The sequence below is a fragment of the Pleurodeles waltl genome, chromosome 12, assembly GCF_031143425.1.
Source record: "Pleurodeles waltl isolate 20211129_DDA chromosome 12, aPleWal1.hap1.20221129, whole genome shotgun sequence".
NCBI classification, from domain to species: Eukaryota; Metazoa; Chordata; class Amphibia; order Caudata; family Salamandridae; genus Pleurodeles; species Pleurodeles waltl.
Window position 1 is genome coordinate 264950516 of NC_090451.1, and position 24252 is coordinate 264974767.

At 46.8% G+C, this 24252-nt stretch overlaps 1 protein-coding gene and 1 long non-coding RNA gene across 2 annotated transcripts in view; one reads left to right on the plus strand and one right to left on the minus strand.

Annotated features, from left to right (window-relative positions):
* LOC138268718 (uncharacterized) overlaps positions 1-24252 on the minus strand; it is a 39725-nt gene that overhangs the window by 15309 nt on the left and 164 nt on the right. The gene's annotated exons all lie outside the window — the stretch shown is intronic.
* HEATR3 (HEAT repeat containing 3) overlaps positions 2242-24252 on the plus strand; it is a 239440-nt gene continuing 217429 nt past the window's right edge. The window contains exons 1-2 of the mRNA XM_069218649.1: positions 2242-2483; positions 23636-23808. Coding sequence (XP_069074750.1) covers positions 2343-2483; positions 23636-23808 — 314 coding nt within the window. The 5' untranslated portion in view covers positions 2242-2342. The remainder of the gene's footprint in view (positions 2484-23635; positions 23809-24252) is intronic.

Here is a 24252-nt window from a genome sequence, read left to right on the forward strand (position 1 = left end):
GCCGAGGATGCCACACGTTCGAAATTTGTGTAGAAGGTCTTCACCTTCTTGGAACTTTTGTAGGACAGAGCTCGGGACATTAGGATGTACTTTGCTGGCTGCGATGGTATCAGTTAATTTCTGGAGCGCAGTCTCATGCTCCAGCTGATTATTAGCCATGATGGTGGCTTGGCTTTTTAATGCCGTTTGTAGGGCCTCTCGGTCCTCTTTTGCTTCCCTTTGATGAGCCTCCCACACCAGTTGAAGGTGTCGCTGACCTTCCGCCAATTGCTTAATCATATCCTCTAGCGTAGGTTTCTCCCCCATCCTGTTTGCCTCTATGTACCGCCTATGGACTCTATCCCACTTCTGACACCACTGTGGTGGGGTGAGCGGCGGTATAGGACTCTGAGCCGTATTTTAGTAAGAGGGTTTGTTTTAGGAGGTTGAAAACAAGAAATAACGGAAATGAATGAGGTAACAAAAGTTTGATAGCTGTACTCCAGCGGATTTCTTCTTTAACGTCTCTTTTCTTGTCTTTATAGGTTCCTGGTGGACGGCCCCGGATCGCGTGAACTCCCAGATGGAACCGGAAAAAGGAAAAACAGGAGCGAAAACAAAGGTAAGTGGGTTGTGGGGATAATTGCGTAGTTTTAATTTAGACATGCAGGGAGAGGGAAAAAGACCTCGAGATAGAGGTAGAGAGGGTATATAGAGATAGACCCAGCTGTGAGTGGGTGCGAGGATTGATGCACTTGTGGTAAAAATGACTCTCTCCGTGCTTCCCCAAGTGTTCTACTAGTTCTAGACACACTCTCTCTGGTGTCCCTGTTCTTAAATACCCTCCTCAGCCCCCTCCCCTCTCTCGGCCTGCCTCTCCCCTGTGTCCCGGTATTGAAACGGGTTTGCGGTGTCCTTGGAACAAGGACCGTACCTTGTAAAGCCACGACCCTCTGGGGTCGTGGCGGAAATTGCTCTTCTCCGGGACTCTGGTCTTCTCTGGAGATCCCCTGCCGGTTCCTGAAATCTCGTCTGGCTCGACTTCCTCGTCTTCCGTACGCGGCGACTTGCGGTCTTCCTCCGTTGGTGTAGTTCTCGGAGAGAACTCCTCCTCCCCGTACCTGGAGTCCGTAGTTTCTTTTAATGCCGGGACCCGGAAATCCAGGTTCCAAGCGTCAGTAGGCGTTCCCATGTCTCCATGGGAACGCGAGATTCCTCCGGCTGAGGCGCGCGAAAGGCGCCAGTCGGAGGAGCTGGAAGGCGAGGTCGAGGAGACCCGCTTACACTGCTGTTAATAAAAAGTGAAGAAAGATGATGCATAATCCTCGCCTCCGTGTCCTTAATGGAATTGAAACTTTCCTTCTCGATAGCTAGGAAATTTCTCATACCTGTGTATATTGATGATTGGTTAATGTTGTGGTACTACTGTTTCATTCCCATTGGCTCTTTTCTTTTGCCTCTTGGGAATTGTAGTTTTTTTCTTGACTGCTGCTATTACATTAAAGCAAGGAAAGATAAGCATAATAGGAGCCTCCGGTCTTGACATAAAATTAAATTAAACAACAGCCAAAAAGTCATGAAATAAATTAAATACACACGATTTGTTTTAAAGTCCTATTTAATATCAGGTCCGGGCTTTTGCAGAAACTTAAAACAACAACAAATGGCCAGTATTATTTTCTTGAAAAGGTGGCAAACCTACTCCCAACAGACATTTAAAAGCGATCTGTAAAAACCATAACTTGTGGCCTATACCTTTAAACTCACTCCTTTGGACTACTATCTCAGGGGTCCCGAAAAGGGGAGCTTAGTATGCCGCCTGTTCCATAAGAAACTTAATTCTCGATGAAGTAGGGAAATGGCAAAGCAAAAGCAACCCTTAATATGTTTTACTGGTACCCAACATGGCAACTGGCGGACATCTTAGAATGATCATAGGTCAGCGTTTACAAAATAATGTTCGTCTGCTAGAACTGAATACCGTTTTAAGGTGAACACATTTACCAATATTGCATTTTTTTTCGTGCATTAGACTCTAGCTGCATATCACTGTAAATGTGAAATAAATTCGCGCGTATAATAAAAAAAAGTCCTTTTAATTTGTTTTCGTGTATCTTTCGAACACGAATTACTCCTTTTATATGATTCAACGTAACAATAGTTTTGTTTTCCGTCCGATTTTCTTCCTACTTTTGTGAAGTTCAAAACGTCGACTGTGTGTCCGTCCTCTATGTCTTTGTCTGAGTGTTGCAGAATGCGGTGGCGACTGAGCACGCATGTGCAGAAAGAAAGCCATGGCTGCCTCCATGTGAACTTCTCGCATGGCCACTTAAACTAATCTTTAAAAGCTGCTGCGGCTTGTGATGGGGAAGACCAGGGGCCGCACGTTTCGCAACAGGGCTGGCTTGTCACCGTTGGCTGCCAATGAAGGCGAGGACTGTGAAGCAGGTCCCATGGAGTCTGAGAACGGAGACCACATAGGAGCATCAGAACTTCTTGAAAAAGTGAGTGATTTTGTAGGAGGCGATTGGGGCAGGAACCGGGATGCGGGACGAGGTGAGGGAAAGCTGGCAGTGGGCGAGAGGGCTCAGGATCTATTGTAGGCAGCGGTTTAAGTAAATTAAAAACAAGCATTGGAAAAGCCAATAGGCCTGGTCTTTTCTTTCTGTAGCAAGCTCTGTGACTTCCCCGCTTTACCCATTCACTTACACTCGTAAACATTGTTGAGCACACAATGTTCTTACACACAAACACAGGAGAATGTGATAGTGCCGTGGATGATGGTGACAGTTGTAGAGATGGTGTTTGGGTGGTACTGGTGGTGTAGTGGTGATGGTAATAGCATTGGTGTTGACGGTGATAGTGCTGTTGGTAATAGTGACAATGATGCTTTTAATGGTGATGGTGTTGTGCGCAGTGCCTGTTCTATTGGTACAGTTACTGATAGTGTTAGTAGTGCTGTTGGTAGTGGTCGTTGCAACAGTGATGTTAGTGTTGGTGGCAAGTGTGGTGATAGTAATAGTTGTGGACAGTTCTTTAAATTTTGAGCGGGAGAGTACCGGCACATCTCAAGAAAAACGTAATACTTTTAATTGGGGAGTACCGGCACTTCTCAGAAACAAGCAGGTACTCTAGCACAGAGTACCTGCACTTTATTTTTTCCATTTCAAGCACTGGTTGTGGAGATTATAGTGGTGATGATAGTGGTAGCGGAAAGTTATGGTGTTGGTGACTGGTGCTGGTAAGGTGGTATCGTTAAAAGTGGTGATAATGAAAGTTTTGTTAGCAATTGTAGTGGGTTTGTGGATAAATGGTGGTTCTAGTGCTTGGCACAGTGGTGGTGGATATGGAGACGGTGGTAACTGCGGCAGTGGTAATGGTGGTCCTGAAGGTGTTAGCGAAAGTGATGGTGGTTCAAGTTGCGCTGGTAACAGTGGTTATAGTCTAATGGCGATGGTAGTGGCATAGGTACTGGTGGTTTGGGGGCCAATGGTGATAGCAATGGTTCTGCTAAAGGTATGATTAATAGAGGTCGTGGTGATGACAATAATGGTGTTTGTAGTAATGTGGTGGTGGCAATGGTTTTGTAATAGTTATAATGGTAGTGATGGTAATGCTGCCATTATTACCACTGAGTTGTGTAACAATAAACATCTTCTTGAGAAGATTTACCATGTTGTGTTACAGTGGTGATGATGCTGGTGGTAAATGTGGTAGCAGTGTTGGTAATGGAGATGATAGTGTGGTGTTTATGGTTATGGTAATACTGGTGGTGATGGTGCTACTGATAATGGTGGTGGTAATCATGTTAGTATTACTTGTAGGGGCTACAATGGTCATAGTGTCATCAGTGTTTACCCTGGTGTTGGTAGTGGACGTGTTGGTAATGCTGGCAATAACGAAGATGATTGCCGCAGTGGCAGTGAAAGCTAAAGAGGTCATACTGGTGTTGATAGTGAGGGTAATAGTTATAGTGGTGATTTTTATAATTCCAATTATGTTATTGTTAATGGTGTTGGTAGCAGTAATGGTGGAGGATATATTAGCATTGGCGGAAGTGATTGTGGTAATGTGGTGGTGATAACAATGTTGGTGGTAATGTAATGTTGCTAGCAATGGTGGCGACATCCATATCGCATACATAGGGAAAGCTTTTATTGAGTGCATTTCTCCTTACCCGTGGCAGCCATGCCATGCAGTGTGCGTTGTGATGTCAGTTATTACAGCTGTTTTGCACGTTCCCAGAATAGGCTGTTTTAGTAATCTCACTTTTGTTACATGATAAACTATTCACTATGTGTGGCATATTCCCCGATTCACATGCATTCATTTTTATTCAGTGTTTCTATAACATCAGTTAAAGAAACCTGAAGTTATCTTCGAGAAGAACTTGTTCAAATAAGCGCTTACAGAAAGGACAATGGAAAAATAGTTTTAATGGTTAAAAAGTAATTAAACGTTAGTGAATTTTGAGTAATTTGATCTGTTGGTCCATTTTAAAGAGCCACTTTTTCAAAAGGCTGCAGTAGGTTTCAGGGATGTTGTATTCACTTCCTGCTAGGGAGGGTGATTTTATTGATACTCAGTGTGGCGCGAACCAGTGCTCTCTTCTCTCCACCTTCGGAAGACCAAGCTCCCTTTCTAATTCGTGTCAGAAAAAGGAAGTCCGGTCTAGCTTTCCAAAGGCAATAAACACATTGCCAAAAACACTCAAAGAAATGTGACTGGCACTTTGGAATCAAAAAGAGGAAAGGCCACTGTTTTTATTCCGGTTCAAATGTCAGAATTCAACTGTATTAATAATAGAAGAGAACACAAAGGCGACAATTTTGGAATTATAGCTGTATTTTCCTCATGCACTTATAATTTAACAACTAATGAGAAACTCTGGAAAACGACTATTAAATAGTTGGGATATTTGATTAAGGTAAACCTGATACAAATATAGACTGGTTAGTTTTGCATTGCAATAAATTCTATTGTCCTTGTCACTGTGATAGTTACAAAGCTTAAACGAAATTAATCAGGACTGTGTAAACATACTTATATTCTTCTGTTAGTCCGTTTCCACAGCATTATTTCATTGCTACATTGTGCGCTTTTGTAAAATTCAGAAGCTGCTCTGCAGGGAAGATTTATTAAAGAGAAGAGGCAGTTGGACTGAGACCGAGCTTAGAGAGGAGAGTGAGCAGATGATGGATCTATGTAGTGCCAGGCACTTAAGTAGGGGGGGGAGGGACAAAATATGTTTTAAGGAAAAAAGTTTACAACAAAAACAAAGAAGATGTAGACTTGCTTGTCCTGGTACTGAAGATTTTTTTTTTTTTTTTTTTTTTAACATGGATGGGCACCAGCATGCTATAATCACTCAGTCAAGGGAGCCAATAACTGAGGGGGGATGACCCACTCACCAATGTTGGAGCCTGTAATGGGCAGAAATAAAATATCAATGACAATTTAACTGACCAACTGATGAACACCACTGTCCAAAACCCTCCTTTCTGTTTGTGTATAGTGTATGATTTGTTTTGGAAAAACAATATTCTTAAGCCAAAGCTATCCCAAAGGCCAGAACTAAAAAGTAATGGGGAATGTTAGAAATGGGGCTTCTGGCTGGCTAAGGTTTCCACCTCAGCCAGGCAGAACCCACCACTCTAGTAAGGCAGGGCAAGTCAGTTGCACACTGAAGACAACCTGTGCTCACCTCCTGGGAGCTTGGTGCATAGCAGTTGGGCTTATCTCCAGAGATCATGTGTAAAGTGTTTGCGCAACACACTCACGCCAGCTACACAATAAATGCACTACATAAGAGACTTGACACAGGATTATAAAAATATGTTTCTATATTATTTGTATCCTAGATGTAAATAGGAGAGATCATAATCATTGTGCCCATGGAACAATCGGGGCCATGGCACTCAGTAGGGTGACAATGCAGGTACCAAAGCGATCTGTGGTCTGCCATCTAGAAATGCTGAGGTCCTGAAATGCATCAATACAACACATGAATCATTATATGGCATTATAAATAACAAAAATCATGATTTCTGTGCATACTACGCCTACTCTGCAGTAGAACTCATTTCTTTGTTAGTGCAAGAATAAAAATTTTATTACAGCATAACATCTGGGCCTAGAATGCAACAGTTTGACTAAAGGACACCTAGATCCCCTGGTTTCACCATAAGCATGTCCCTCATGGATATTTCCTGTTGTGGGCATGAATCACAGCTATACTGCACATGGTGCCAAGGAGAATAGTAACACAAGACACCTCACTAAAATATCATGAGAGCACACAAAGCACTGGGCCACCTATTATGCAAGTTGTGGTAATTGTCTTGGTTTCCTTTAGAATAGGCCCTGGTGTGCAAAGCGCAGAAGCCCCGGCGCTTTTAGTCTGTCCTTCACGAAAATTCATCTGACGTGGTGCTCCTGCAATGCAAGATATTGATGGGGGGCCTCTATCGAGGTCTCCCTCCATACTTCAGGAAATTTGCCAAGTGTCCTCCACATCAGCAACACAAGTAGGAGGTAATGGGGCACAACTCCAGACTCACATGGGAGACCTCTGTGGGTCCCCCGCTATCAGTTCCCAGAAGGTAGCTGCCAGAACTGAGCAGCCTGTGCCAGAATGCAGGAAGCCTCCTTCAGGGTCTTGAGACCCAGGCCCAGCACTCACCAGCAGGGCGTACCACGGCAACTGGGCCCGCATCTGTAGAAGGCAGCCTTTCTTCAGCTGCTAAAGCTGCTCCAGGGGCAGGGCTGGGGGAATGCCCCTTGCTAATGTGGCCCACCTAGTGAAGCATGTACATTGGAGTTGCCTCCTTCTGTTGGCACGGCCACTCCGGTGCGCGATTTACTGCTCGCGATGCACCCCTGAAGGAAGGTGATGTGAGGTGATGCTCTCCTCCATGTTGTGGCCCGACAAGGGGGGGTAATACACACGCCGCTTGTTGTAGCAGGAACCCAGTGCTCTTCACACTCTGGGAGCAACCACTCCCGTAGCTCCCAGGAAAATAGAGCTGCCAGCTTGGTGTCAGAGCACAGCACAACAGCGCTTACTTTGTGCTGATAAAAGTGAACCCCATGCACTGACGTTGGGATGAAGTGAACATCTAGAGTGCTTCAGTGTGCATTTCAGCAATAAAGTTTGAAAGCGCTCACTATGATCCACCAGTAAAGCGCCTCACTGGACGCTAGGATAACACATAAATAGACCGTATAAAATGCTCCCCCAGGCGCTGGGTTTTGGAAGAGGCCTAGGAGCACGAAATCGGCACTCTGTCTGGGATGGTTTCTTGGGAGTCACTCAAAGGAGCACAAGAGGGGCAGGCAGGCCAGCTCAGCTATAGGGGTGGCAGTTCCTCCTGGTAGTGCCTGGGCCTTCCAAAGTCGGGAAGCAGCTGACAGGAGGGAAACAAGCAGAAAAGCAATCCAATGTGTCCTTTATGCCACTCAGATAGTAGGAAGCAGGACAACTGCAGAAGAGCATCCCAGATGAGGCCTTTTGCAGCTCAGCAGTCTTTCTGGCAGAGGTTCAGTGCTGGTTCCCAAAAGTGCTCCAAACACATGGGGTTAGAGGTCTTGCACTTATACTCTAACCATATCTTTGTTTAGGGGTAACTTCAAAGGAAACCTCTTAAGTGAAACACACACCCCTTCCAACCATGTCCTGTCTCCAGGCATCAGTAGGATGCAATCAGCCCATTGTGTTAAAAGGCAGGAAACAGCCTATTGTCATGGAAGGTGTGAACGACCCTCCCTCTTCCCACCCCAGATGACTCAGTATGCAGATAACTCTTCTGTCACACCCAGCCCCTCCTGTGTGATAGCTGTGTGGAAAGTATGCACCAAGTGTAGCTGTCACTCTGCCCTATACGTGTATTGGAATCAGGCTGCAAAACACTTTAGTTATAAGCACAGAGAAATACCCACTTTCTAAAAGTAGCATTTCTAAAATAGTAATGTGAAATCCCAACTACACCAGTAAGCAGGATCCAACTACACCAGTAAGCAGGATTTCTCAATACCAAACATGTCTCGCTACACCTCTCAGATAAGAAATTACCACTTAGACATATGTAAGGGAATGCCCAATGCTAACCTAATGAGAGGAGCAGCCCACACAGTAGTGAAACATGAAATAAGTTGTTTGTCACTACTAGGACATGTAAAACATATAAGTACAAGTCCTAACTTTTACATACGCTAGGGCATACATTAGGGGTGATTTATGTGTAGTAAAATTGTCAAGTTAGTGCAGCTGTAAACTGCGCACACATGCACTGCAATGGCAGGTCTTACACAAGTTTGAAAGGCTACTTCAGTGGGTTGTGCAATCGGTGCTGCAAGCCCATCTAGTAGAATTTAATTTCCTATTAAAAGGATGTACTCAGCTGATATCAACCTTTTGTTACCTTTTAAAAAGAATACATCTTTGTCACCTTGAAGGCTCAAATGACTCCATCCATTAAAAACGTTGAAATAGCTCCCAAGCAACCTTTAGATTTGCAGATTAACCAGTAGCACAAATTTACATTTCTTTCAGGTAGTAGGCACATGGGACAGAAGGTTTGTCTTTTGCGGTTTGTCTCCTCCTTGACTTCACAGTACGGGAGACCTCTACCTCCCGGCATTAATCATTCAGGTGTAATTGTGTGTGCAGAGGAACAGTTTTTGTAAAATTAAAAAAAGATTGTGAACATAGATTCTGGGGCATGTGGTTTCCAAATAAGTTGATGAGAGGAACTCTGCCTTGTCTCATACTTTTTCTGTGAACATTCTATGCTACTTAGTAGCTTTAAACAATCTTGACTGTGGAGACACAAGAATGGAGAAATCCAAAGTCCTGGAGGTGGATGATCAGACAGCTAGCTGTTTAGTGGACGGCTGGCTAATTCATATATTTATGAAAGCAGTTTTTAACACTTTGAGTGAGCCAGTAGAAGCACCACAGAAAATACGGATCCATACACTGTTTAGCAGATTAGGGGATTTCATTTCTTGGTTGTACTTAACAAACCACCATATTCTAGGGTATCTAGCATCTGCCACTTATTAGAATTGTAGAAGTTATTGAGATGGCAATGGCCTGTCTTGAGTTGATAGCCGTCTAAAGACCTCTAACAGCACAAGGTTGAATGTCTTTAAAGTGTTTTAGGAGCTGGAAGATGTGTCGAACAAGGATGTTTCCCTCAAATGAGATGAACATTTGGATAAGGGAGGAAATGTGTGTGGGCTGTCCCCCCAAAAAAGTGCTTTTCTTAGCTTTTCTTATATGTATTAGTAAAAGTCTTTAAAACAATTTTTTTTTTTTTTTTTAAATCACTATTCCAGAGGGGCGTCTCTGCATTGAAGGTGCTTAAAAAAAAAAAAAGGAAGGAACCACTCATCAGTCTACTAATTGAAACATTTTCCCATACAGAATTGTATGTGAGACTGCCTGGGACCAGGTTGTCGAAGTAGGAGAGTGTGGTGCTCTAGAAATCTTTCAAGAGGTGCATCAGGGAGTTTGTGTTAATGACGAGCCTAGTCTATATGTGACTTTGTGTGTGTTCATAGGGACATTTTTGGGTGTGTAGGAAGAAGGGAAAGCAGAAGAGTGAGCGGTTGATTGATTAGAAGCTGCTTATTGGGGCAGTACCATGGTGCTTGGCTACAACCTTGTGTTTTAGGCAGGGGAGGATATTGAGAAACAACCTGTTGAGGTCATTAGCTTTGGAGGCCCCTTGTAGGGGATGAGGCAGGAATGGGAGATTACCTGTGGCATTTCTAGAGCTGCAGTTAAGGTTGCAGAGGGAACTTATTGGAACCAGGATTTTAGGATGTCTTAAGTAGGTAGATGAATGCTTGATCGTTCACCACTAGAGGAGTATCTTCTCTAACTGGTGCGAAATGGCTTAGTGGAGTGGGAGGGTTGGTGGCCTCCTGTGATTTGCAAATGGCTGTCTTTCACATGTGTAGGGATATTATACTGGTATTAGACCAGGATCGAAGGAATGCCCAAAAATGCTTGAACCTATGAGTTATCCCTCACTCAACACTTTTTGTCTTAGTTACTTGTCTGTCTTCTTGCATGTATGGAGGGAACCAACCGAAGAATTCACAGGAATGGATATGCCCCATTCTCAGTATGAATCAGAATAAACCCTGATCAAAAACTTCATTCCGGATATGTGCTATTCCAGGTGTGGCTATAGTTTTATAATTGTAAATGTATTTATTACCCTCTTGCCAATAAGCATGCCTTTATGTCAGCTTTTTATGGGGACCTATATATGATAAAGACTTAAGTACAGTACTTGGCCAACATCAACATAGTGAGAGACTTTAGTCTCAAGTTACATATAATTTCCTGGACTGGAAATGCGAAGAGGCTGACTTTGAATTTTAGTGACCCGTACAATCTAAACAGTAACTCGCGCTCAAAGTCCTCTTTGCGCACAAAGGTCAGACGTGTGGTTTGTTGTTGCATGATATGTCAGTGATGTTTACTATCATACATGTTGGGTCCCATCGAAAGGTGTGTGCTAGTCTTTGGCAGTGAAGTGTCTCCTTACTTTTTTTCAGTGGATTTATTTTGAAAGAAGAATTAATCTACTATTTTTCAAAGGCATTTTGAAGTTTTAAACAGACTAAAACATAAGATTTATGATGGATTTTGCCCATATACTGGCGCACAGCAATGTTATACGTAGCTAATAATTATCTTGAGATAGAAAAAATGGATTACAGGACTGGTGCAAATACTTCCAAGACCGTACCCTACAGCCCGAGTTAAAAAAGTCTTCTGTCAACCTATTTGGGGGTGCGTAGGTCTGTAAATAGTGTCCGCACTCCTACAGTAGTATTGAGCTGTTTCCTTTATGGCAATATCAATTCCACTTAGATTGATTTTACTAAAGCTTGGATCTAACTACTAATAACAGCAAAATCTATCTAGAGATCAATGTGTGCGGATGAGTATTTTGTCCTATTGGTCTTTGTCTAGGGTTACACCTATGTCTACTTCCCAGAAGCATTGGAAGGGAAATTTGTTAGTATGCCCTTTGGTGTTTAGCATAGCAGAGATCTTAAATGTAATATGGGTGTGGCCAGTGTCGTATAGTAATTATTTCTCATTAGGGGAGTTTCCTGGATCAGGCCCAAGTCTGTGGAAAGGGAGAATAGGTCATTCAAGATAGTGCCTTTTGAGCAGATTGTTGAGGCCCCTCACATTGTAAGTGTTATTTTAAACGTAGGCATGGTAAAGTCTGATCCACTGGTTGAGCTGGTGTAGGGCTCCATAACAAACTATGCCTCTCCACACCCTAGTCCGTCCCTTAGCAGCTAACTGGGCTCCTATAAACCCCACATAACCAAGAGTAAAGAAATAACAATTAAACCATTAGCAACACCTTCTTCCCTATGTAGGGGACAGAGTATGCCACACACAGTGAGCATCTGCCTAACTGTGCTCATGCGCACCATTGTGGTGACGTGTAGATATACGGCCTCTGTTGCAGGCATGTGTTCCAAAGGCGTGGGTGAATGGGGACTGATTTACAGTGTGGGGTCCTGGATCCGGGCCCCCACTCCAAAGCAGAGCAAGGTTGGATGTGCATGGCAGCTGCAGTAGCCTGGCAGCGCCATCCTAGGACTGGCAGTGAATGTCTCCGATTACAGGTAGCTTGTACAGCTCCTCACTTAGTCTCCACCAGTTGTGCGGTCACCATAAAACTCCCTGTGGAGGATGCGGGCCCTCAAGACGGGCCCCCTCACCACCGGTCAGCAATTGCGAGCCCACGACTAATAGCCTCAGCTCATTGGCTTCCAGCGTGGCCGAGATCAGAGCTAAGCACTTCTCAAGGTGCCACGCTGCTTGGAAGTAAAGAAGGGCTGCAGGGACCACAGGAGCTTAGTCACCAGTGGCGGCTGCCGCAAATCTCAAAGGGAGAGGTGGGCGGGGGGGAGGAGCTGGGGGGGATAAATAAATAAAAACTTACCTTTAGCCGTTGCCTCCTGCCCCATTTCTCCTCTTCCTTCCCTCAATATGGTGTTCCAGCATTCACTGGGACACCAGCACAGGAGAGCCAGGAATCCTGGCACTGCTTTTGTGCTAAACCTAGCATGAAAGCAGTGTCAGGATTGGTCTGAGCGGCTTGGTCTGCCACTCAGACTCAACCCTGGGGTCTGTGCCCGAGACGGCCGGCCAAACACACATGCACACTTATGTGCACTCTTTCATACCACCCCCACCACCTCTCATGGCCCAGCCCGCCCTTGTCTGAACAGGCTGCTGCCTGAGCCAGCACCTGAAAAATAAAATAAAGGCTCAGCTAGAGGGGGCTGCGCTCCTTTGCCATTGCGAAGGAGCTGCCCCTGTTAGTTACCCCGCGGAAGTTCTTGTCCGTTTCTGCTGAACGTAGAAAAACATGTATGTGCCACGGCCAGGACAGGTGCTTCCAGTTCAAACTTCTGCTGCCGTCATGGGCTGGCCAGGCCCCTACTATACTGTTTTAGCTATATTCAGGGCCACTGGTATTGTGCAGCAGGGGAGGGCCAAATTACGCGGCAGGATTTAGTAAACTATGCAGCAAGAAAAGGCAAATTATGTGGTGTATTTTGTACTAGTATTACATCATTATTTCTAAAATCTGTAACATTGTCTGGGCACTAGTTGCACCTCATAAGTACAATTTTAATACCCAAATATAGCAATAAGCAACAAAAAGGTGACAAGTCCAGCTTTGCAAAATAATTTTTACTGTGCGGCTGCATTTTTAGTAACTTTTGAACCATTTGCGCTAGAAACAATTTTGTTGTTGTTTTTGGGCTAAAAGCTACATATTACGCGGGAGATAATGGATTATGTGGTAAATGTGACAAATCTGTAATTATGCGAAAATTGCTGTTGATCCTATGATATATCTATCTTGTAGGCTTTGCTTTTACTTTTCTGAGCTGTCCGAGCGTTCTGGTTTTGCATTGCTGACTCGTGGATGGCAGGCTGATGGCGATTCTGACCCCAAGAAGGCAGGACATTGGTCAGCCATTTTTTCTGGATATATAAAATAAAATCACTTTGGCAGAAACTACATCGATTCTTTCATTTGTTTGATGGATGCTAACACCGCATATTCCCTCTCTCATAACATTGGATGGCTATGATGGGAATGTGTGATGCTGTTGATTGAATCTGTAAAAGCTTTTTCTACATATTAGGATACTTCAAAGAACCCCAAAAAACATCTACACTGGCACAGCAGCACCCACTCAGGCTGCTAGCTGTTTTCACTTTTAATGCTGGACTGTTTATTGTACAAGTTTCGCTGGTGGTGACCCTTGGGGCATCTTGGCGCTGATGCGTGGTATCTCCTGTTGTGATGTAACTTGTGACATAGACTGCACTCTAATGAATACATTGTTGTTGATTAGAATATGGGGAAGCAACTTTCAAATGAGGACTCCTGTGGGGAGCAAAGACAAAAATTGGGGGGCTGAGGCGTTTATCTGAGAAAAACTTGTCTCACTTTTGAGCTAGTCTTCTGACTGCAGTGGATTAATTGTACTATTTTTACACTATGAGCTTCTACAGCGGAATATACAAGCCTCCACACTATAGCAGCTACTACAGCACTGCCTCACGTAAGAAGCCATCAAAATAAAAAAAAGCTTTGCTGTTTATTAAGGCGCTCACCCTACTATGTATGCAATTTTCCCTGGAGTTTTCCCGTGTGAATAAAAGAGCTAATCTTGTGATTAGCCCAGAAACCGCCCGTCAACCCCACCGACCCTGACATCGCCGCACACAACCTCAAGATATGGACCAACGACTGCACCGACCGCCTTGCTCCACTCAGAAAACCCTCCAACAACCACATCAACAAAAAAGCCACCTGGTTCACCGACGGCCTCCAAACGCCACTGCCGAAAACTCAAGCAAATATGGCTACTCGAGCGCACTCCAGACAACCACACAGCACTCAAGGATGCCACATGCAAACACCACCAACTCATCAGGCTAGCAAAAAGATCCTCCTTCAAAACCCGCCTAGAAAACAACGCCCACGACTGCAAAGAACTTTTCAGCATCGTAAAAGAACTCTCCAACCCAAACGCTACAGTCAACGACATCACCCCCTCCCAAGAACTATGCGACGCCCTAGCAACCGCCTTCCACCGAAAAATCACGGACATCCACGACAGCTTCAACTCCCCTCACACTCCGGACACTCCTACCCCACCCACCACGAACTCCACCCACTCCAGCCGACTGACCTCCTGGACCAGCATCAGCGACGACGAAACCCGCAAGACCATGAACTCCATTCACTCCGGATCACCATCAGACCCCTGCCCACACCACATCTTTTAACAGAGCAGACACAGCCATCGCACCACATCTACGGAAAGCCATCAACATCTCCTTCGAAACTGCAAGATTCCTGGAAAGCTGGAAACTCACCGAAATCAACGCCCTTCTCAAGAAACCAAAGGCGGACCCCTAGGACCTGAAAAGCTTCCGACCCATCTCTCTGCTCCCTTTCCTGGCAAAGGTCATCGAGAAAATCGTCAACACTCAGCTCACTCGGTACCTCAGAGACAACATCCTCGACCCCTCCCAGTCGGGCTTCAGACGCAACCACAGCACCGAAACCGCCCTCTTCGCCGCCACAGACGACATCAGAAGCCACCTCGACAATGGAGAACATCAGCCCTCATCCTCCTAGATCCTATCAGCCGCCTTTGACACCGTCTGTCACCATACCCTAAAATCCCACCTCCATGCAGCAGGAATCCAGGACCAGGCCCTCGAATGGACCGCATCCTTCCTTGCTGGTAGAACCCAAAGAGTCTGCCTCCCCCCCCGTACCAATCCAAAGCCTTCAACATCATCTGCGGTGTACCCCAGGGCTCAGCCCGACGCTGTTCAACATCTACATGGCCCCCCTCGCAAAGGTGGCCCGTCAGCACAACCTCAACATCATCTCCTACACCAACGACACCCAACTCATCCTCTCCCTCACCAAGGACCCGCACACCGCCAAAAGCAACCTTCACGAGGGACTAAAAGCCATCGCCGATTAGATGAGAGACAGCGGGCTAAAACTGAACTCAGACAAAACAGAGGTCCTCATCCTTGGGCGCACCCCCTCCGCCTGGGACAACTCATGGTGGCCAACCACGCTGGATCCCCCACCGACAGCGCACGAAACCTTGGCTTCACCCTCGACTCCTCACTCTCCATGTCAAAGCAGGTCAGCACCATCTCCTCCTCCTGCTACAACACCCTCCGAAAGCTTTGCAGAGTTTACAAATGGATCCCAACAAAAACAAGAAAAACAGTAACCCAGGACCTCGTCGGCAGCAGACTCGACTACGGCAACGCCCTCTACACCGGTATCCCATTCTAACTCCTACAACGTATCCAAAACGTCTCCGCCCGACTCATCCTCAACATCCCTCGCCACTGCCACATCACCCCCCACCTAAGAGACCTTCACTGGCTCCCCGTCAACAAGAGGATCACCTTCAAGCTCCTCACTCACGCACACAAGGCACTCCACAACACCGGACCAACATACCTGAACAACAGACTCAGCTTCTACACCCTCACCTGGCATCTCCGCTCCACAAACCTTGCCCTCGCCTCCATCCCCCACATCCGGTGCAAATCTTCCGGCAGCAGATCATTCTCGTACCTCGCCGCCAAGACCTGGAACACCCTCCCGTCGGATCTACGACAGACCCAGGACCTTCTTTCCTTCAGAAAACTCCTCAAGACATGGCTCTTCGAGCAGTAGCAACATCTTGCCCCCCCTCCCCCCCACCCCTACCGAGCGCCTTGAAACCCTCACGGGTATGTAGCTCGCTTTACAAATTGATTGATTGATAATGAGTAATGTTTACATTTCAAGAACGTCATTCTTTTTCAGAAATTAAAAATGTTTATGATGCAGTATCGGCTTTGATGGTCTGAGAATCGCTTCCAGCTCGTACTACCTCTTAACCTGTCCAGCTCATCCGTTATTTGCGCTGGGTGAACTCGCATGGTGCCTGCCTTCCGTGTTTAAAGCACTGCGTTTCCCAGTCCTGGAGCTTCTGAGGAGTTTTGCGCTATTGTCCTAGAACACAAAGATGAGAGCTGTGGTGACACTCCCTAGAGGATTTGTGCTGATGCTGGCCATGTGGAGTAATGCCACTGTATGATTCTCGAACACTGATCATGCTGTGTGAGGCCCCCTCCCCACCCAAAAAACTTTTTTTTAATGGGCAGGTTGGAGCTTTTAAAAAATTAGGCACACCAGTGGTTTAATTAAGGCCACCAGTCGTTCTAGTAGGTTCCACTTCCTGTACTTGGCGTTGCTCCCTCAAAGCAGGATAGGGTTACCAACTTAATTTGTAACCTCCAGTTTGTTTCAATCTTTTTCACATTTACAAAGCATTATACATTTTTCAGTTTTAAATGTTGTGTTTCATGCATATAAACTTGAATTTCCTAATATTATTTCATTTGCTAAACAGTCACGGACCCTCAGTATAGTCCTGGTGGTCCGCGGAACACAGGTTAAGAACTGCGGTTCTAAGTGGCATACGGTAGCAGTTGTGAGCAACAAGGAGATTATAAATGTCATTGAGTTTTTTTAAGGAAAGGTTTACACACGGTATTACACAAAACCTTGTTGTTGGATAGTGAGGTACAACTGTTTCAGGCCAGATGGACGAGTTTTGAAAGGAGAGGGAGCAATAAAGCAAAAAAACTATTTTGTTTTACCATCTAGAGACAAATAGGCTGGTCAAGAAACGTAAGAATTTGAAAGAAACGTTACAGAGGGCAAAGGCTAATGGGGAAAATATTGGATAGATGAGCTTTTGAACAAGGTGAAGAGTTGTAGACTCACAGCATACCCCGTGATGCAGAGTTACATTCAGATTGATTAGATGCAGGACACGGAACTCTTGATGTGTGTCCTGCTAGGGTGAATGGAAAGAGATTATTTTTTTTTTATCCCGTTTTATTGGCATTGCAAACAACAAATCTTTAATGCAGCCTGTGGCTTTCTGCTAACGTGCACTAATTCATGATAGACTGCCAGTGTGTAAATGTTGACATCCCGTGTTACCCTATTGTCTGGCTATGTTTTGTGTAATCAGGAGACATAGCTTATAGAACATTCTGGTATATTGTGGTAGTGGCCTATCCTCGATATTCCCAGTACTGCAGGTTTGTCTGTTGGTGCCTTTTTGACTTCTAATATGTTAATCAATCAATCAAGGATTTATAGAGCGCACTAATCACCCGTTAGGGTCTCAAGGCGCTGGGGGGGGGGGGGGGGAGGAGCTACTGGTTGTAGAGCCATGCCTTGAGGCATTTCCTGAATGTCAAGAGGTCTTTGGTCTGGCGAAGGTGGAGTGGTAGGGAGTTCCAGGTTTTGGCGGCTAGTTGAGAGAAGGGTCTTCCTCCGGTGGAGGTGCGGCGGATAGAGGCGAGGGCGAGGCTGGTGGAGCGAAGATTGCAGGTGGGGGTGTGGAAGGTGAGTCTGTCGTTGAGGTAGGCTGGGTCTGTGTCGTGGAGGGCCTTGTGTGCGTGGATGAGGAGTTTGAAGGTGATCCTCTTTGATACTGGTAGCCAGTGAAGGTCTCTGAGGTGGGGGGAAATGTGGTCGCGGCGTGGGATGTCCAGAATGAGGCGGGCGGATGCATTTTGGATTCTTTGCAGCTTTGTTAGAAGTTTGGTTGTTATTCCTGCATATAGGGCGTTTCCGTAGTCCAATTGGCTGCTGACCAGGGCGTGGCTGACAGTTTTCCTGGTTTCGACAGTAATCCACTTGAAGATTTTGCAGAGCATGTGGAGAGTGTTGTAGCAGGAAGAGGAGATGGCAGTGACCTGCTGAGTGTGGAGTCCAAGATGAAGCCTAGGTTGTGTGCGTGGGTTTTGGGTGAGGATGCGGTTCCTAGGGAGGTGGGCCACCAGGAGTCATTCCAAGTTGAGGGGTTGGTGCCAAAGATGAGGATTTCTGTCTTGTCTGTGTTTAACTTGAGGTGGCTTGATTCCATCCAGCTGGCGATGGCGTGAAGTCCGTTGTGGAGGTTGTTCTTTGCAGTTGTAGGGTCTTTCATGAGGGAGAGGAGGAGCTGAGTGTCGTCTGCGTAGGAAACTATGTTGCTGTGGTGGGTTCGTGCGATGTTGGCAAGGGGGACAATGTAAACGTTGAAGAGTGTGGGGCTGAGCGAAGATCCTTGGGGAACGCCACAGATGATTCTGAAGGCTTCTGACAGGAACGGTGGGAGGCGGACTCTCTGGGTTCTGCCTGAGGGATCCAGTCGAGTGCCTTGTCGCAGAGTCCAGCGCTGTGGAGGCGTGTGCGGAGAGTGTGATGACGTACCGTGTCAAAAGCTGCGGAGAGGTCCAGGAGGATGAGTGCTGCTGTTTCTCCTTCGTCGAGCATGGTCCTAATGTCGTCTGTGGCAGCAATGAGTGCAGTCTCAGTGCTGTGGTTTCTGCAGAATCTGGATTGGGAGGTGTTGAGTACCTTGCTGTCTTCCAGGAACCGGGATAGTTGGCTATTTATGATTTTTTCGATGACCTTGGCTGGGAAGGGGAGGAGGGAGATCGGCCGGTAGTTCTTGGGGTCGTCTGGGTCTGCCTTAGGTTTCTTCAGCAGGGCGTTGATTTCTGCGTGCTTCCATCTTTCTGTAAAGGTGGCTGACTCGAAGGAGCTGTTGATGGTTTTGCAGAGGTGGGGGAGTGATGATGATGTTTGCCTTATTGAAGATATGGTGTAGGCAGGGGTCCGATGGTGATCCGGAGTGGATGGAGGCCATGGTGGTGGCGGTGTCCTCTATGGGGGGGTCCAGGTGTGGAGGAGGTGGGTGTTGCTTGGAGCGTTGGGTTCTTGGGTGTTTGTAGTCAACTGGTGGGTCTGGGGTTTGAAGCTATTGTGGATTTCTTCTATCTTTCGACGGAAGTGGGTTGCCAGTAAGTTGCAGAACTCCTGTGATGGCGGGGGTTCGTTGGAGCAGGTCCTGGGGGTGGAGAGCTCATTGCCTATGCCGAAGAGCTCTTTACTGTTGTGAGCGTTGGCGTCAATGCGGTTTTTAAAGTGGTTCCTTTTGGTGGTGCGGATCAGTTGGAGATGTTTGCGCGGGGCATCCTTGAAAGCGATGTGGTTGGCGTTGGTAGGGTCAAGGTGCCAGGTATTTTTCCATTCTGCGACATAGCCGTTTGGATTCCTGTAGTTCTGGGGTGAACCAGCTGGCCTTGATTCTGTGGAAGGTGTGTGTGTTTTTTGTTTGTTTTTTGAGCGGTGTGAGGGTCTTGGCGCAATCTTCTATCCAGCGATGCAGGTTGGTGGTGGCTGTGTTGGAGTTCCAGGGGGTGGGGCCCGGGCAAGAGTGGAGATCAGTTGATCTGTTGATATTTTGCTCCAGTTGTGTCGGGGGGGGTTGTGTGCAGTGGTTGTGGGTGACTGGTTTTTGGTTGGAGAAGTGGATGCAGCGGTGGTCTGTCCAGCTGAGTTCGGAGGGGTGGCTGAAAGAGAGGTGGATGCTGGCTGAGAAGATGGGGTCGAGTGTGTGGTCTGCGGAGTGGGTGGGTGTAGTGACGATTTGTTTGAGGCCGAAGTTGGCGAGGTTGTCGATTAGGTTGGTGGTGTTGATATTGTTGTTATTTTCTAGGTGGAAGTTTAGGTCACCGAGGAGGATGTAGTCTGAGGCGAAGCCTTGGGAGCTGATGGCATCGGCGATGTCATCGCAGAACTGCGGTCTTGGTCCAGGAGGTCTGTAGACCAGTGTTCCTCTGAGTGTGTTGTTGGCGTTGATGTGGATTTTGAAGTGGAGGTTCTCGGCGGAGTTGATGGTGTCGTGGGAGTTGGTGGAGACTCTTATTGTGTTTTTGTGGACTATGGCAATTCCTCCTCCTGGTCTGTTGATTCGGTCTCTTCTGGTGATCTTGTAGTTTTCTGCTATGGCTATGGCTATGGCAACATCTGATTCTGAAGCCGAATTCATCCAGGTTTCGGTGAGGAATGCGACGTCGGGCGAGTATGTGGTCAGGAGGTCCAAGAGTTCAATTGCATGTTTGTGGACGGAGCGGGTTTTAAGTAGGATGCATCTTAAGCGGTTGTCTGTTTTGATTTGGAGTTTGGAGGTTAGGTTGCAGGTGAAATTGCAGGCTTTGCAGGAGAAGGGTCCTTTGGTGCGCGTCGGTGTGGACTGGAAGCAGATGGAGGAGCGTCCTGGATTAAGGGCGTGGAGTTGGTTGGTAGTGTAAAGGTGTTCGGTGGCGCGGCAGGCGTGTTGGCCAGGGGGTCTGGCGCTGGGCACGGTCTGGGCGCAGACGGGTTTGCCTTCGGTGCGCCCGCATCTGCGCTGTGGCCGGCATAAGAGGGGAGGTGGGAGGGAGTGGCAGCTGAGAGGAGGGAGGGAAACCTCCAATGTGAGTGCGGGGGCAGGGGCAGCAGGAGTCAGGAGCGGGAACAGCTCCGAGGAGGGAGGGTAGCGGGGCCTTCTGGGAGAGGAGAAGCCAAGAAGCCCAGACAAGCCCAAACAAGTCCAAAACAATGGCAGTACTTACCAGAGCAGTGGTGAAGAGGAAGCGACCTCTCTGCAAAGATGCAGGGACAGAGGTCGCTTCTAACCTCGCTCTGCAGCCGGCATAAGAGGGGAGGTGGGAGGGAGTGGCAGCTGGGAGGAGGGAGGGAAACCTCCAATGGGAGTATGGGGGGCGGGGGCAGCAGGAGTCAGGAGCAGGGAGGGAGGGGGCGGGGGCCTTCTGGAAGAGGAGAAGCCCAAACAAGCCCAAAACAGTGGCAGCACTTACCAGAGCAGTGGTAAGGTGGAAGTGACCTGCCTGCAAGGATGCAGGGTCAGAGGTCAGGTTCAAGCACTGATACCAGTAATTCTTAGACCTGGCTATGGTTTGATATTCCCTGAGTATTAACAGAAATAATAGCCAAGACAAAATAAACTGAGCCCCCTGAACCTTGCTCTGGGAAATAACTGCTGCATCTGAATGGTATTTAACACTGATTAGAAACCCAATTGGAAAGAAATGAAGGAAAGTTGTCAACACAACCTTCCACCTAAAGGAGTTGTGTTATGATACGTAGTGAAATTATGGCAAAATGTTAACTACTGAAATCTTCGGGATACTGTTATGGCAAAATGAGAATTCACATTATGAGGCAAGCTAGTATTAATGCAAAAGTGAGGGTTTCCCTGTGCGTCCAAGGGACAAAGGGAAGCGGTAAGTTTTTGATTAGCACAGTAGCGGAACAAAGCAAAATATGCTAGGGATTTAAAATTCAGTTTTTAAGAATATATTGATGTACCTGCAAGCATAAGAAAACCAGTCCTAGAAGAGTTGTGCGCAAAGTCCAGGATTGATACTTGAAACGGCCAGAGCATCAGGTCCTGTAGATTTGGAGGATAGGAGAGCAGAAAGAGAGGCTTTCTTTAAGTATTTGCCAGTGTATTAGTCAATTAATTTGAGGGACCAGGTAAAACCTTTGCCATTGTCTGCATCCATATTCCACTGGTTTGTCAACAACGGGGCTGGATGAGGCCTTGCACCAAAACTGTATATGGAAAAAGAGATGATCGATGGTAATCTATATACGAAGTTGGTTGCAGGGTGGTGCTGAAGGCCATGTTCCCTAGGTTCTGTGGACATTGAAGCTGGGTACACAGCAGGCAGAAGGCAAAGCCCTTCCCTCTGAGTCAAAGGTTATGTTCATCATCTCCTTTGGACAGGTTGTTGGGTGCAGGCCGTTGCCGAAGAGCTTATCAGGCACCTGCAGACTCTTACCAGTGCTTAGCTTTGACAAGGTGTTTAAGTATATCACTGGGAAGCCCCAAAAAATCACTGAAATATCTTTCTTGGAGGGGAGTTGTTGATCAGTATTCAACAGACAAAAAACAATTGTTAAAAAATAAAACGTAGAAGTTTACTAAAATCTTAAATAGAAGAAACAAGATTCTGATAAGATGGGAAGGGGTCCAAGAGGTTATGTCCCAGGTGTTCGGTCAGTTGCTGGTTGATTGCCTTCTCTAGGACCTTTGCTGGCAAAGGAAGTGTAGGAAAGTGCCCCTTTTGGCATGGTTCTCCCTCCCACTTTTTGCTTAATGTTGGCGCTAACTTGACTGAGTGTGTGCTGGGATACTGCTAACAAGGCCCCCCCAGCACCAGTGTTGTTTCCCTAAACTGTACTATTGTTTCCACAATTGGCACATCCCTGGCACACAGCTAAGTCTCTTGTAAAAGGTACCAGTTGTACCAAGGGCTCTGTGGCTGTGGAGCGGGGGGGCTTGGTTCAAGTGTTGGTAGGTTCTTGATGGTGAAGTGGGTGCTGTAGAGGTCGGTCCAGGTGAACTGTGAGACGTGGTTGTACTTGAATCTGTCGCTGGATGTGAAAATGGGGTTGAGCTTATGTCCTGGGTGGGGTCAGTGACGAGTTGCTTGAGGCAAATGCTGTTAATGCTTTCCAGGAGGTTGGCTGTGTTGGTGTTGAGGCAGAAGTTGCTGTCCCCTAGGAAGATGCAGTGCTCGGAGTCTAGGGGGATGCGGTCAAGGATAGCATTACAGAAGCCAGGGAATGTTCCTTGTGGTCTGTCGGCGAGCGTGCCTCTGATGGTGCTGAGTCGCCTGAGGATTAGTTGCAGCGGATGGTGTCTTTGTAGATGATTGCAATTCCACCTCTGTGTTTGTTGGCTCAGTCTGAGTGTGTTATCTTGTAGCCTTCAAAGATGGCAATGGCGATGTCTGATGCAGAGGAGGGGTTCAGCTAGCTCTCTGTGAGGAAGATGTACTCCAGGGTGAGGGATGAGATTGTGTCCCAGATCTCTGTGGCATATTTGCAGAGCGATTGTGTGTTGAGTAGGATGCACTGGAGTTGTTCCATGGCGGTCTTGGATGACGTGATGGGCACGTATGTGTTTACGGCATCTCTGATGGTGTTGGTTGCTTCAGTATTGCAGGTGAAGCGGCAGTTTTGGCAGAGAATGGTTTTCTGATGGTGCGTGGAGAAGCGTAGCAGCAGTAGTTTTATGTGCTTGTCAGTGCTCGGTCTGCGGTAGATTAGCTGTGCATGGTGGAAGAACCAGGGTTCTGGTGCTGGGCGTGACTTTAGGCATGCCTGCTGTATGGATACACTGCGGTCTACATTAAGTAGGTCCGGTGAGGAGCGCTGGGAGACAGGAGGTGGCGTGAAAAATGACATACAGCGGGGAGAGCTTGCGGCAAAAAGATGGGTAAGTTAACAGGCGCAATTGGGCAGAAAAACAAGACCATAACAATGTACAACAACATAATAGGCACAATAAAGACTCTGGCACACTAAAGAATCAGGTGCAAAACAATACCAGTGTAGAACAAAACGACAGACACCATACAGAACGATAACAGACAGGGATTGGGCACAATACAGAATGATAACCGGTACAATAAAACAATCAACTGGAACGAGGTAAGGGAGGATGCTAGAACAGAGGGCAAACGAAGAGGCACTAGGCTAAAGGCAGCGAGGGGGGGTGGGGAGAGCTCGCACAAGGACCTACTCCAAGTTTTTATTTTTTATTAAAGCATATATTTATATTTTTTTTACCTAGTGCTTTATTCATTGAGATTAGCAGGAAGACTGCTTCATAAATATTTTCTATTTTATTTTCCCAGTTGCAAAATCCTTGCCCTGAGGTTCGAGAATATGCCTGTGCCAGTATTTCCAGGCTTGTGCAACAGAAGCAGATAATCCCTTCCTTTCTGCAGAAGAATGCAGTCCGATGTTTAGGCCCAATGCTTCTGGACAAAAGTTTGGCTGTTCGTGAGAATGCAGCTGGGGCCCTTCGGTAAGTGTGCAATGAAGTGTTATCTGGCAGTTTATTGGAGTTTTTTTTGTTTCTTGTGATGTACCCCTGGATAGACCTGTAGAGAGCCACTCGAGCTCTGCTATACAATAAAGCTGTATCGGGCCATGTAAGTGATGATGGGGCCTCAGTTAGAAATAAACGTACACGCTGTGCACTAGGCAGCTCATACCACGGTTGTACTCGCCATATAAGTGCTTGTTCGTTATTCGTCTAAAAGGAGGCCCTGGTACGTGTGTGGCCTGTTTACAAAATAGGGCCAGGCCATATTGGCGATGAGGCGTGACTGGATCACAACCGTGCAGAGGGGTGTGTGGGCCCCCTCTACTCCCCCCCCCCCCCCCCCCCCCCCTACCACCCCTACCACCACTCTCACCACTCCCACCACTGTCGAGGTTTTGGCGGCCGATGACGATGGTGCCACGA